The following is a 14,802-nucleotide window of genomic DNA, read 5'->3' as shown; positions in this document are numbered from 1 at the left end:
TAGGTGAAAGAAAGAAAGAAAGAAAGAAAGAAAGAAAGAAAGAAAGAAAGAAAAGAAAGAGAAAGAAAACAAAATAAAACAAACCAACAAGCAAAACAAGACATAGCTAGAAGTTATTCATAGCTATGGAATGGGTTATATTCTCAGTCACAATTCAAGAGAGATGGGGAAACCTATTCTGTAAGTGGAACTTCAGTAATTCTGTTAAAGAAAGACAAAGGGAAACAAAGAAAAAGGTTGATGTGCTTTTATTTTCTATTGTTTTTACCCCTATCCTCCTCCACCCTTAAGCGTCAATGTTTTTATCTGTATGGCTTCCAAGCCAGAGATGAATCAGACTCTTAGCTTTTGAGTTTTAAGTAGACTTTATAGATTTGTAGTATAGACAAAAATCTTGGAAACCATGGCTTTCAGTCTTAAGAACCAGGTGTTTTGTCGAATAGATTAGTTGTTATTCGAAAAGCTTATCTGTAATTAACAAGAGCCAAAACCCAGAGTCCCAAGATTGTGGAAATACACAAAATAATGATTCTTCCCTCATGTTCCTATCCCTGACCAGCTTTTGACCACTAGGACAGAAGGGAAGAATGGGAGGGAAGTCATTAAATCTTAGTGGTACTGGAATCCCTGAGAGAAGGCTTCATGGCCATCCATGAGCCAAGTCCCAACTTGAGGACAGGAAAATAGAAACCTCAGAAAAGTTCTGGGAGATCTTGAACAGAAAATGTCATATTGGGGTTTACAGGGTATAGCCCAGGAGATGGGAAAACTTGAGAAAAATTTTATATCCAACTGTTTCCAGAATGTTTCAATAACAATATCTAGGTCATGAACCTATGAACAGCTTCGTAGAGTCCTGCTCAGTCCCACAGCATCTCAGGGAAAACAGTGAAAACCCCATGGCACTTCTCAATGAAGAGCCTTGCAGAAGGGCTGAATCAGTGGATTGAAAGGTTGAGGTTGGAGTGGAAAAAGACTCAATGTGTAGACCTGACATGGAGACCACAGTGGGGCCACAAGCACTTAGAGGACTCAGCAGAGAAAGTGCAGCACTGATGGCCTCCTAGGATCCAACCCCAGTGGAAGTCAAAGAATGTAGTATGGCCATGGATCAGCTGCTCCCGCCATCACCAACGCCCAGACCCTCTATTAAATTTTCCTAAGCCCAGATGCACCTGGGAAAGAAGAGAAGAAGAAGGGAGGAGGGGAGAGGTTCATATTAACTGAGCCATTAACCAAAAGAAACTCAGTTTTAAACAATGAGTGAGTTACATCGAGTTGACAACATCTACTAGTGGATGGGAACCTCTAAGGTGGGATCTGTTGTTATTTTTTTATGGCATCACATGGTTTTCTTGCACACCTAAGTTTATAGCTTGAGAAAAATGTATGTCCGCTACATGTGGGCATAAGCTAGTACCGCAAGGACTCCACGGTAGTGCACATATACACTGTGGACACTAAAACCCTCCATCAGGTTCAATTTACCTCAAGGCCAAGGCCATTCTCTATATGAGAAGGGGCATGCAAAGAATTTCTTGGAATTATATATTTATGGCCCTAACTCAGCCTCTGAGTTGCAGAAAGGACAGGCCCTCTTCTCCATGTGGTAATGGAAAGTCAGTCCTCATAGTATCATCTCAAGTCCAGCATGGAGGCCTGCTCAGGTACACATGAGGCCAATAACAGAGGAAGTGTGTAGGCCCCGAGCTTGCACAAGGGGCTGAGGCAGACTTGGGAGATGGAGGGAAGCCAGAGAGAAGCCAGAAGGCCAGAGAAGAAAGTCATGGTGGCCTCTGATGGTGACTCCAGACAGGAGAAAGGCACTGGGAGTACCTTGGATTGGCATACAAACCCACATCTCTGCCATTTTTAAGCACGGAGGGTTGCTCATCTCAGATATGTCCAGCCCACCTGAAGCTTATCCTTATGGCAGAAACAACTTGCAGCTGTCTAGTCATAATGCTTGGGGGGGCACTCTGCAGCCATCTCTCCAAACTCATCAGCAACTTTCGTGCCCTCCTGGAGCAGGGGAAAGTCTCGCTGCTCTTGAGCACACTTCAGACGTCATGGGAGACAGTCTCCAACCAGCCTGATGATCAGCTCTGATGATATTTCTGCACTCAGTGACTGCTTCCTCTGAATATGGGACAGAAAGTGGGCACGATTTCCTTGGGTTTTCAGCTCCCTTCATCTATTAAGCTGTCCCCACATCTATTTGCCTTACTTCACCCCATGGGAGTTTGATCCCCAAAGGTGCAAGTGAGGGGCCCCTTCCCTGGTATTCCTCAGCATCTAGGCTGTCCTAGCCCCTGGCTGGATGACTCCCCTTGAAAATAAACACAGAACAGTCCTAGCTTCATACCCCAGCCACAATCTCAGGGGCTGGGCCCTGAAGGCTCGAAGGCAAACTTTTACAATTCAAAGTGCCTTCTTTTTCCTTCTTTCAAACACCTAGCTGTTGTAATTAATAGCTTCAAAGACTGCAGTGGCTTCTATAGATCCACAAAAATCTATTTAAGAACTCAAAGCTGCAAATTTTACTTTTTTTCCTCTTTCTATGTCATCCCTACCCTGAGGGCAATGCATACAAAAGCTCTTGCTATAACTTTAAAAGTGGGAAAAAGGGTTCAGATTCAGAAGATTTGGAAAAGTACACGGATTAATATCAAAATGGAACGTGGCTTCAGTGTTAGCCTCACTTTTCAAAGTTTTCTATGAAATTATTCCTAATGTTAGAGGAGAACGAACTAATACCCCCAAGAATTTTGTAGAGTCTTGGGCAGCCACCCATAGTGAAAAATTTCTTAAAGAATTCTTAAAAATAAATAAATTATACACACACACACACACACACACACACACACACACACGTGTGTGTGTGTGTGTGTGTATATCCATTCCACAATAGACTTACACTTATTCTAATGGAAGAAAAGTTTTCTAAATAAAGTCTTTAAACAAAAATGAACCCTAGAAAGGTTCAGGTCACGATCACGGTTCGTGAGTTTGAGCCCCACGTCGGGCTCTGAGCTGACATTTTCAGAGCCTAGAACCTGCTTTGGATTCTGCATCTCCCTCTCTCTCTGTTGCTCCCCTGCTGGTTCTCTCTCTCTCTCTCTCAAAACTAAATAAAGATTAAAAATGTTTTAAAAAAAAGAGAGATAGGAAAATAAGTTAGTGGGGTTGATATACTGTAGCCCCAGGGAAAATGTAGAAGGAGTGAAGAGCCAGTTGAAAATTAGCTGGGTAAGGAGTGGCTTCTGGGTGACAGGTGGGGATAGCGGACCACACTTTTAAGTTTTAGGCCAATGTCTAGATTTCCTCCATCCAGAAATTTTTGGCACAGATTCAGGAGATGACAATCGGCTTCCTCATTAGCTTTCAGGCACAATTAATCATAATCACTATTCTCGAGGCTAATATGATGGCTGACTCCCAACCTCTCAGATATATATATATATTTTTTAATCCAAGGATGGCTGCATGAGAGGTGGCCCAGGAATTCTGAATGAACCCAGAAAACTGATAAAACCAGAGCAAATGGTAGCCAAATTCTGAGTTCTGGAATGCAAGAATTTCACACAAAATGGTATACACATAGCTACTCTAACAATCTCCCTCCTCCTTCCTTAACATAATTAGTGGGGGATCACTGAAGCTTGATCTCTGCTCTTAGATCATCAATTATCCTGTGAAGACATAAAACACTTATGCAGAGAGGTGACCAGACTTTCCAAAGTCTTAAGGTAGCAAATGTATGAATAGGTTTCTGTTCTTATTCCTTAAAAAGTTTCCTGACATTTTGAACATTTTAGGTTTGTTCCCGTATTGAATCTCACAGTTTAAAAATGTTAAGGATGTGAATACTTAGACCATCTCGTTAAAAAGAAAAAAAAAAAAAAATCATTGAGACACTGCCTCCAGACTATGATAGTAATTCAACCAAACCAAGAACATAACAGCAATGATAATCTCATCATTTCTCAGTAACCCATTCCTTGATTTCTATATTTGTTAAAATTCAGTCTATTTTACTAAAAATAGTCTTTACAAAAAAGGCTTCAAGTTAGAGCTTGCTTTCAAGTTAAAGCATATCTATATAAAATGAAAGCTTTTACAGTTATAAAATGACACAAATATTATCTGTATCTTTCTTCAACACATAATGTGAATATTTATTAGACAATGTCACAGACCACTTCAAGTGTCTTTAAACAAAGAGCATAATAAAGAGAGAAACCTGTACAAAATGTAAGGTATAAAGGTATTCACCCCAAGTTCTTCTAAATGTACCAATGAATAAAGCATGGAATGCATAAATGTTAAATATACAAGAGAAATCAGTCTGATAGTCACAATCTGATGCCACGTTTGCAACCAGTATGAAAGCCAATACGAGACAGCTTAGCCTTGGTCCTTTCAATATTGTAAACCCAAATCAAATTTCAGCACACAGTTCTTCCTATAACGTAAAGGAAATCACTCCCCACCCCTAGACTCTGTGGGGGGGGGGCAGGTAATTTTAGGTACAAAACAAGAATTCATTTAACTTCTCCCATCCCTTCCAGGGGAATATTTGCAATAGAAGGATAAAGGTGCCAGGAGAAGAATAATTTATGTTCAGGTTCACACTAGTACCAAGAAACCAAATATTAAGGATTAATCCAAAGGAGGTGCCATGATGTCAGCAATTATTAAAAAAAAAAAAATCAAGACAAAGAGGAAGGTAAAAGAAAGCAAAAGAAGGCAGGAAAAGAGGACAGGGGGGCTCACCAGGGTCACACTACAGGCACAAAAGGAATGGAGAAGAGGAATGGTTTTCTGCAAAAGAAATAAGCAAATCAGGGGTGCCTGGGTGGCTCAGATGGTTAAACATCTGACTTCAGCTCAGGTCATGATCTCACAGTTTGTGGGTTCGAGCCCCGCGTTGGGCTCTGTGCTGACAGCTCAGAGCCCAGAGCCTGCTTTGGATTCTGTGTCTCCCTCTCTCTCTGCCCCTCCCCTGCTCATGCGTGTGCTCACGTGCACACGCTCTCTCTCTCTCTCTCTCTCAAAAATAAATATGAAAGAAAGAAAGAAAGAAAGAAAGAAAGAAAGAAAGAAAGAAAGAAATCCTTCTTCTAAAACCAGGTGAACTACAGTGCTAGCTGAAGTTTCACTCATGGTTTCTAGTAGATGAACTTGTTTCTCACTTTCCTTTCCTCTGCAAGAGAAGTCACATGCACATGTAGGTGCATGCACACAAACATGCACACGCACACACATGCGATCCCTGCACACACACATCACTTTATCTTTGGACAGTGTTCAGAAAGGCGTAAATGGCACTAACACAGTTTATTACTATAAATCCATTCATAAGTGAATTTTCCTATCAAACTTATTATCATAGCAATTCACAGTAAATGGGTTCAGATGCATAGAGATAAGTTTTTTTATTTTTTTTTTTATTTTTTTTTTTTCAACGTTTATTTATTTTTGGGACAGAGAGAGACAGAGCATGAACGGGGGAGGGGCAGAGAGAGAGGGAGACACAGAATCGGAAACAGGCTCCAGGCTCTGAGCCATCAGCCCAGAGCCCGACGCGGGGCTCGAACTCACGGACCGCGAGATCGTGACCTGGCTGAAGTCGGACGCTTAACCGACTGCGCCACCCAGGCGCCCCGAGATAAGTTTTTTTAAATGGCAAAGAGCTGTGGCTAATTTTCATTTCTTTCTCATGCTTGAGCACCTATCCTTCAGAGGCAAGACACAAGCTGTCATAAATCTTATTACTGCATAAACATGAAAACATGTTATGAGCTGGCTGAAACAAATAAAATAAGCATTGAAAAATCTATGTATTAAACATGTATAGAACGTACTTTAACAAAACACTGGTGGAAACAAAGAATTGGTGCATAGAAGGGCATACAATGGATAATATTAAAGGATCATCAACTTTTCACTGTTCCTCCCTTCCTACTATCCAAAAAAAAAAAAAAAAAAACCACCAAAATACATATCAGTAAGTTTCATAGACTTAAACTATTTTCAGTGATATATACAATGTTATTTTTTTAAGTTTATTTATTCTGAGAGAGAGAGAGACAGTGTGAGTGGGGGAAGGACAGAGAGAGAGGGAGAGAAAGAATCCCAAGCAGATTCCGTGCTGCCAGCATAGAGCCCAATTTGGGGCTCAAACTCATGAAATCATGAGATCATATCCTGAAACCAAGAGTCAGACACTTACATGACTGAACCACCCAGGTGCCCCTATACAATGTTATTTTATTTTTTATTTTTTTTAATGTTTGTTTATTTTTGAGAGAGAAAGAGAGAGAGGCAGACAGACAGAATCCAAAGCAGGCTCCAGGCAGCACAGAGAGCGACACGGCCTTGAACTCACGAACCGCAAGATGAGCCCAAGTCGGACGCTTAACCGACTGAGCCACCCAGGCGCCCCTATACCATGTTATTTTAAAGAAATAGAGAAACTTATCATGGGTCAGGCATTGTGCTGTTTTACATGTACCCACTCAATGTTTCACAAAATAACTCTTATGAAAAGGATTCTACTATTGTTTCCATTGTATAGATAAAGAAGCTGAATCAAAGAGAAAATAAACAACTTGCCCAGTGTACTAGGCAGCACAGCTGAAATTTCACTTCCAGCATTCTGAGACCAGGGGTCAAGTCACAAGTATGATTCATGGTCATATATGTAGATCCATTGAAAACATGAATTCCATCCACCAGAGAAAAATAGGAGGACCCCGGCTGCATACTACAGGCTAGTTTCCAGTCTGCCAAACACCAGAGGATTCTGCTGGGGTATTCACCCTACCCCTAATGTCCCTGCCTCCTGAGCAAGGTGGTAGATGGTCATCAACATGTCTGATACTTTCTAATGAAATTAGTTTAGAAATTCAAACGTCTGTGCTTAACCATAATTTTTCTACGGCTCTGCAGATACAAGGGAGTTCATAAAAACCAAGTCCAGAAATAGAAGCTTTGGAAAACTACTTAGATTTTTATCCTAATTCAGAAGCTCAATTTATCTATATCTATCTATCTATCTATCTATCTATCTATCTCTCTATCTCTCTCTCTATCTCTCTATCTATATCTTTAATTCTGAGATTGTGAAAGACAAATCAATGAATGAATAGGAAACCCTCCCAGGCCCCTCTGTGCTGAGAGATGACCTTCACATTTTCATTTCCTGTGGATAAAAGAGTGTATGGTTTGCTTGAGCTCATGGCTGGTAGGGACCTTAAAGGTCATCTTTCCTTATGACTACAGCAAAAACTTGGAAGCAGAAAGGTCAGTCCCAATATCTTGCCATTTTCTTTTTGACAGTTGGAGACAAAGTGAGAATCAAAAAGAAATCATCATTTGTGACCAAAGACAGAGAAACCAGACCACTCATAAAACTATATATATTTTTACTTTCATGAGGGCAGCAAAAAATAAATACCTAGGGTTAATGAAAGGAATAGACATTTGCTGCATTTTAAGGCAATATAAAAGTTGAAGGAAGATTGTGTTTTAAAGAGAAACATAATTAAAACATATTGTCAGGACAAGAACTGTGGTTACCCCTCTACCCAATACAGGAAAGAGAGAGTCTCATCAAGTTCTTTCCTTGTTGTGAGCCACACCTGGAGACTCACTTTGGTGGTTTCAGTGCAAAATGAAGAGAAATGTCTAAACTCAAATGTTTCAGACTTCAAGTAAAACAGAAATATTGCAATTTCTTAACATGCATTTATGAGAAAAGAATCTACAAAAGCTCTTTATAGTAGTTAAGTAAAAAAAAAAAAAGGTGTTGATGTCAAGTGAAAGTAGTTGAGTCTGTGAAATAAGATAGACTGAGTTCAAATGCAAGCTCTTATGAACCACATTTCCTGGGCAAATTACTTAACATTTCCAATAGTAAATTTCCCCATCTATATAATGGGCATAAGAATTCCTTCCTTATAAGGTTGCTGTAAGATTTGTTTGTAATAGTATATATATAAAGTCCTTTGCACTTCCTCCTTCTTTCCCTCTCTTCCTTCCATTTTAATGATCTTCCTGAAATTAGAGATGTCCTGTGCAAAATACAAAACAAAACAAAACAAACCCGAAAAACAAAAACACTTCTTCCATTGAAATATCTCTCTGAGCAAAATTTGCAAGACCCCGATACAATACCATGTGTCATATGGCACTATAAAATATGCAGTTCGTCTGGTAGCAACAGAAAAATTTCACATCACAAAATGCTATCAAAAAACATTAAATTTCAGTTGTGACATACGTGCTATAACACTTTTTGTAAGTATAATTCATAGTAAACATTTCTAAAGTTTTTCTTTGGGTGGCATGATCCCCCTCTCAATTCACTGAAGCCACAACTTATGATTTGAAAGAAAATGAACACGAATGACATGAATTCTTAGTGCCATATGAAAATGAAAATGAAACTCAAAGTCTATAAACACGTGCAAAAGAGACAAGAAGTCATACAAAAACTACTACTTTTTCAGAGGTGTACATCTGGTAGGCCAGCAATGTATATCTAGGAACCAAATGTATCTGTCTAGCTTTCAAATCAAGTAGAAAAATTAAAACTATTGCTTATTTAAATGACATCAACTTTTTTGTGGAACAAAACTGGAGTGTAAATTTTCAAAAATAGATGTTGCACGTTGATACGCAAGGACCAGAGGAGACATTTCCTACTTTGAACACAGGAAACACCAGTTTCCTTCCTGTCAGAAGCTCACAGCCTAGAGAAATCATTGGGTGGCACGTGGTCATATGACTTTCAACCCATCCGTTTTGTGAGTTCATGACAAAGGAGTCCCATGCTTGCACTTGCTTACACCTTACCAAAGGCTTGCGGATTTTAAGGGTGTTTGAAGGGTTACCTCATCAAGAACAATACTAAGTTATGGAAATCTCTATTAGCAGGAATGTATCACTCAAAGATCTGATATTGGCTGCAAAAAAATGGTAGCAAATTATGTTTGATTACACCATTGTACACTGTGCATGCGAATACATAACAGTGGAATTGTAATAGATACGTACATATATACGCCATCTGCACTCACGTGACGTTTCATGATCATCACTCCATTTTCTCTTCGTATTATGCCATCATCTTTGCTGTGCGGTTCGGTACCATATTATTTTCATTTCAACCACAGCTGCATCATTGCTGCTGCCAGATCTCTGTTTTTTGGAGAAAATATACAATTTAAAATTGTTTTTTTTCTTTTTTTTTATCAGAAAGGAAAGTCATCAAGAATTAGATTTTATTTTAGGAACAAAGTAAGGTTTCATGGGAGAAAAAAACAAAGCCTTGGTGTAGAGAAGGTTTGTTCATTTTCTATAGCATTACTGAAGTGTCCTGTATGCCTTGATAAACCTATCAATGTTTGGATCATCTCAATGGGGGAAATGACTTAACTTAACTCTATTTTGGTGTCTCGGCAAAGGTAAGTTGTCTATTTCGAGAGCCTAACTGGGTAGTTTTATAATACTGCATCTTGTGAATGAAAGCCCAAAGTCTACCCAGCTAGCTTGCTGCTTCCGTTTCCCCAAGTAGAAAAGGCGAATGGCCAGTGGGTGGAGGAGGAGGTGTGGGAACTGGCCGGGAATTTACAGTGTGGCAGAGTTACCTTAGACCAATATCTTGTATTGGTGAGAGACAGATCAGTGGAGGGGGCAGCTAGTTAGGTTAAACTGATGCTCTGTTATTTCATGTTCTCTAGTGTCTCTCTTTCAATGCCATCATGGAAGAACTGGGAATCTCACTCAAAAATCAGAAAAAGCTAAAGAAAAAGTCAAGAACTAAGGGGAAATCTCCCTTCACAAGTATCCTTACTTGTCATCAGAGACGAACTCAGAGGAAAGAGACTGTGGCATGATCCAAGAAAACACCTGCAGGCAGCTTTCAGGAAGGAAAACGATACGCTCACTACAGGTTTTGGGGAGGAAAGATTCCTGACAAGTGTGTGATGTGTTTCCCTGTATCTATATTCATAACTCTGGGTATGCATATAGATATGCGAAATACAACAGCTTTAAAAAGCTCACAGAGACAGATATTACTTGGGAAGTGCCACTGGATCTTTTAAAATGAATTTGTATGCTCACTTATTTTGCCTTTTCTCCTTCTTCTCGATAAATTGCTGTGTGTGCTTTCTAAATAATAATAAATCAACAGGGTTTTTTTTTCCAGAACAAGTTTGAGTGTTGGTTTGTTCTCCATTACTCAGCTCCCATTCACAATGTTTGTTTGTCAAATGTCATCTGTTTTCCAGTTTGCTGTTTTGATGAGTCCTCTTAATCGGTTCAGACACACAGAATCATTTCTGGCTAATTAAAAAAAAAAATACTTAGAGTTCATACCAAATACCTAGTTATTATAGTAAAATAAAACTACTCATCTTTGTGCTTTAAAATCTGACTTCATAAAGAACTTTAAAATGGCACTTGGAATATTGGTGAGTATAAGATAAAAGGATTTAAAAACAAAAAAGGAAAATTCATTCAAAAAATAAAAGTGTCCATCACATTCTGGGCATCATTCTAGGTTCTGGAGATACTATGGTGAGGAAGACAGATATGGTCCCTGCTCTCACATAGTTTATAGTTAAACAAAAAAGAAAAACATTTGAGTACTCAAAGAAGGATGAGCACTTCCTCAGTAGGAGCCAGAAGCCAAAGGAACATGTACTCAACCAAGGAAGATTTCCTGGAGGAAGGTACAGCTAAATTACGATGACAAGTTAATCAGGTGAAGGGAGGACTGTAAGATGGAGAAGCAGGCATTCTAGGCTGAGGAAGCAGCATACTGGAAGGCCCCAAAAGGAGAGCGAATAGGGCCAGGATGGTGGAGGGACAGGAGTTTAGCGTGGCTAAAATGCAAGGGAATACGATGGGTCTGACAGGTGACAACCACTCTGGCTGAAAGCAGACGAAGGATTGAAGGAAAGGAATCTGAGGAAGAAGAGACAGGGTCACCCGAAGGCTCTTTCAGGAACCCAAAGAAAGGACATTGCAGCCAGGCCAGAGCAGGGGCAGCCGGACCAGTGGATGATGGAAGTAACTCGGAGGCACAACTCATGGGGCCAGAGATTTAGACAGTGGTCACCAGGGAGGGAAGAGTGGGTCCAGAGAAAGTCTAGGATTTGGGTTGGCAGGGAGAGGGAGGCTTAACTGCAGAGTTGAGGTAGCACTCATTATTTGGGGGACCAATGGGAAAGCAGCAGGCACTGGATCAATAGTTCATATAATTAAATCCCATTGGTTTCTATAGGATTGTTCTATAACTAAACAAATTTTGTTATCTAGTCCCTGTAGAGTTTAAGCACAAAAATATATCCAGACATAAAAAGAAAAATAACGTCACATTTAAAATAGCAATAACAGGTACTGGCCAGATATTTTCCTATGATTGTGATCGGTGCTCAAATTTTGGATCAATCACAATTGGAAAATAATGTATTTCATTAGACAATGCATTAAGATCTTACATAAAATCCATGAAGATGTGACATTAAAAACAATTTGCAGGGCGCCTGGGTGGCGCAGTTGGTTAAGCGTCCGACTTCAGCCAGGTCACGATCTCGCGGTCCGTGAGTTCGAGCCCCGCGTCGGGCTCTGGGCTGATGGCTCAGAGCCTGGAGCCTGTTTCCGATTCTGTGTCTCCCTCTCTCTCTGCCCCTCCCCCGTTCATGCTCTGTCTCTCTCTGTCCCAAAAATAAATAAACGTTGAAAAAAAAATTAAAAAAAAAAAAAAAAAAAAACAATTTGCTGGGGTACCCAGGTGGCTCAATGGGTTGAGTGTCTGACTCTTGATTTCAGCTCAGGTCATGATCCCAGGATCACGGGATCAGTCCCTGCGTGCCTGGAAAAATGGAGTTGCAATTTACATAAATGAGAAGGGCGTCTGGGTGGCTCAGTTGGTTGAGCACCCGGCTCTTGATTTCAGTTCAGGTCACGATCCCAGGATGGTAGTATCAAGCCCCACGTTGGGCTCTGCAGTGAGCATGGAACTGCTTAAGATATTCTCTCTCTCTCTCTCTCTCTCTCTCTCTCTCTCTCATACAATTAAAAATATTTATAGGGGCGCCCAGGTGGCGCAGTCGGTTAAGCGTCCGACTTCAGCCAGGTCACGATCTCGCGGTCCGTGAGTTCGAGCCCCGCGTCGGGCTCTGGGCTGATGGCTCAGAGCCTGGAGCCTGTTTCCGATTCTGTGTCTCCCTCTCTCTCTGCCCCTCCCCCATTCATGCTCTGTCTCTCTCTGTCCCAAAAATAAATAAACGTTGAAAAAAAAATTTTAAAAATATTTATAGATAGAGATAGAGATAAATATAGAGATACAGATATGCTTACTGATAGAAACAGAAAAGCAGATAGAAATATGGTTAATCCAACAGCTGAAGATGAACTAGAGTAATAACATACTAGAGGGGAGCTGTGCAGTGTATTTAGTTCACTATGAAATCACACCAATGGCATTCTATTTTACATTTCTAATGTAACAGTATGATACTTTTCTCTCCTTTCAGACACTATTACTATATCTTTTCACAGACTGTTAGAGTAGGGAAAGTAGAGTGGGAAAATAAGTATTTCAGTTTCTAATATCTAAAATATATTGTGTGTCAATCTGTTGGCTAGACATTTTAAGGTCCCCACTAACCAGTTTCCTTCTCACTTACCCATGCCTACATTTTCATTCAATGCATAATACTTGGTATGAATAAATTAGTTAAAAACTATAATGAACTAGGTGAAACAGCATAGGACTAGGTCCACAGCACTAGGTCCACAGCATAGGAAAAGTCCTATGCTAAATGTACATAATAACCTCTCTTCCCCACCTCCCCCATCCCAACAATATTTTCATTCTGAAAGCACATTTGGTGTGAACAGATGTATATGTATTTCTGTGTGTCTCTGTGTGTTAGGGCAAAGATCAGAGTAAGATATGAGGCCAGAGGGGAGAAAAAGGAGAAATTGTAGAATATCTAGAACTTGGTACAGAAAAATCCCCAAGAACAACCATTCATCTTGGAGATTTTCATCCCTTTCACCAAAGAACAGTGACTCATACACAGTTATGTGGAAATCAATGGCAAAGTTAATTAAAAACTAGATCTTACATTTCTTCCTTTGGCAATTTCTTGATGCTAATAGACACGGATCGTCCAGGTGAGATATTCAGCAAGAGAGAGAGGGAAGTCAGTATTGATTGAAAGATAGTGTTTATGGTTAAGATTTATTCTTTTCAAGTTTCAAATCTGGGCCCTTCTTGCCTTTAGTACAGAGAAAAGGGAAGCAACAATTCATTGCTTGTGTTGACCTCGTGGGATTGTTGACACATCTAGGAGCCCTGAATTTTCAATTCTTAGCCTAGAAGAAGCTGGAGAGAGAGAGAGAGAGAAATAAGGAGGAAGCAGGTAAAAGAAATCTAGATGAAGATCAAATATCTGTGACCAGCATTTTTGTTCTCTGTCTCAGCAGTTCCTACTTTAATTTAACTCTTTCCCTGGCCCAAAAAGACTTAACCAAGAAGTTCCTGGGATTGTTGTTTCAAAGGAAGAATAATGTAAGAGTGACTGTTCTAGGAGAGGTATTTCTAGCAGCTACCCATACAGTGTGATTTTTAAAGAAACATAAAGTCTACCCATCCCAAAAGATATGGTCCAGCAGATTCTCTCCAACATCACAGGGGCTCATGTGTTTAGTAACAAACTAAAGCATCGTCTAAAAGAGACCCAAGTTACAATCCACTTGCCCCAGGCATTTATTAGTTGACTCCTTCATCTTGGAACAAGAAGAGAAAACAGGTATTCACTGGTCAAGGATGTCCAGAGGAGTGTCATGGGCCTACAGGGCTAGGATAAGCAAGCCATTCCACCGAAAGTGATGGAGTGCTTGGAGAAGAAGCTTGTTGGCCTGGGGAAGAGGTCATAAAAAGTGAGGCTGGGACTTCGAAGGCACACTCAGGTCTCAGTTTCATTCAGTCTAGTCCTATATATAAAGGGAAAATTTTTCCAGTTACATTTCTTAAAAAATGGCTGTGTGGAGGGAAAAAGTGGGACAAAATAGAAACAGTAAATCCACCAGAGTAGAGACATATACGCTGTATTTACAAGTAGTAACTCAAAGTGCCATAAGCCTTGGGAGTGAAATAAATGACTAACATTAAACCATACTGACATGTTGACACTTAGAAATCCTGAAACATGTGGGCTGACTTTGCAGATGAGGCTTTGCGTAGTATGAATCCTCATACTATGTCACAGGTACACCAGGGAGGTTACTTGTAAGCTTTGCCCACAAGATAACCAATTAGAGAAGTTACTGCGTTTTTACACAGCTTAGTCAATTAAGTGAGACTCCAAAATGGACTTGAAGGAATATTTTGTCTGGTTTGTTTATTCAAAGTTTGTTTATTCATTTTGAGAGAGACAGAGAGAGCACAAGTGGGGGAGGGGCAGAGAAAGCGGAAGAATCTCAAGCAGGCTCCACACTGTCAACGCAGAGCCCATACAGGGCTTGAACTCATGAACAGTGAGATCATGGCCTGAGCAGAAATCAAGAGTCAGTAGCTCAACCGATTGAGCCACCCAGGTGCCCCTGGTTTGTTTATTTAATTCATATCCTTTTTTCTTTCCTTTTCTCCGTCATTTCCCATCCCTTTTTCTTCATTGGTAGAATGCCCAGATGTTTGCTCTGAACAATTCTTCATTAAGCTTGAAATTGTGAAGTCTTATAGGTTAACTAGCCCTTTCCCTCACAAAAGAATCC

At 40.2% G+C, this 14,802-nt stretch overlaps 1 protein-coding gene across 1 annotated transcript in view; it reads left to right on the top strand.

Moving 5' to 3' along the window:
- GRIK1 (glutamate ionotropic receptor kainate type subunit 1) overlaps positions 1 to 10,221 on the top strand; it is a 370,466-nt gene extending 360,245 nt beyond the window's left edge. The window contains exon 16 of the mRNA XM_030330322.1: positions 9,750 to 10,221. Coding sequence (XP_030186182.1) covers positions 9,750 to 9,905 — 156 coding nt within the window. The 3' untranslated portion in view covers positions 9,906 to 10,221. The remainder of the gene's footprint in view (positions 1 to 9,749) is intronic.
- Positions 10,222 to 14,802: the final 4,581 nt, after the last annotated feature.

Source organism: Lynx canadensis, chromosome C2, assembly GCF_007474595.2.
Source record: "Lynx canadensis isolate LIC74 chromosome C2, mLynCan4.pri.v2, whole genome shotgun sequence".
NCBI lineage: Eukaryota > Metazoa > Chordata > Mammalia > Carnivora > Felidae > Lynx > Lynx canadensis.
Note: the sequence above shows the minus strand (reverse complement) of the source record. Positions and strands in the feature narration are given on the sequence as shown.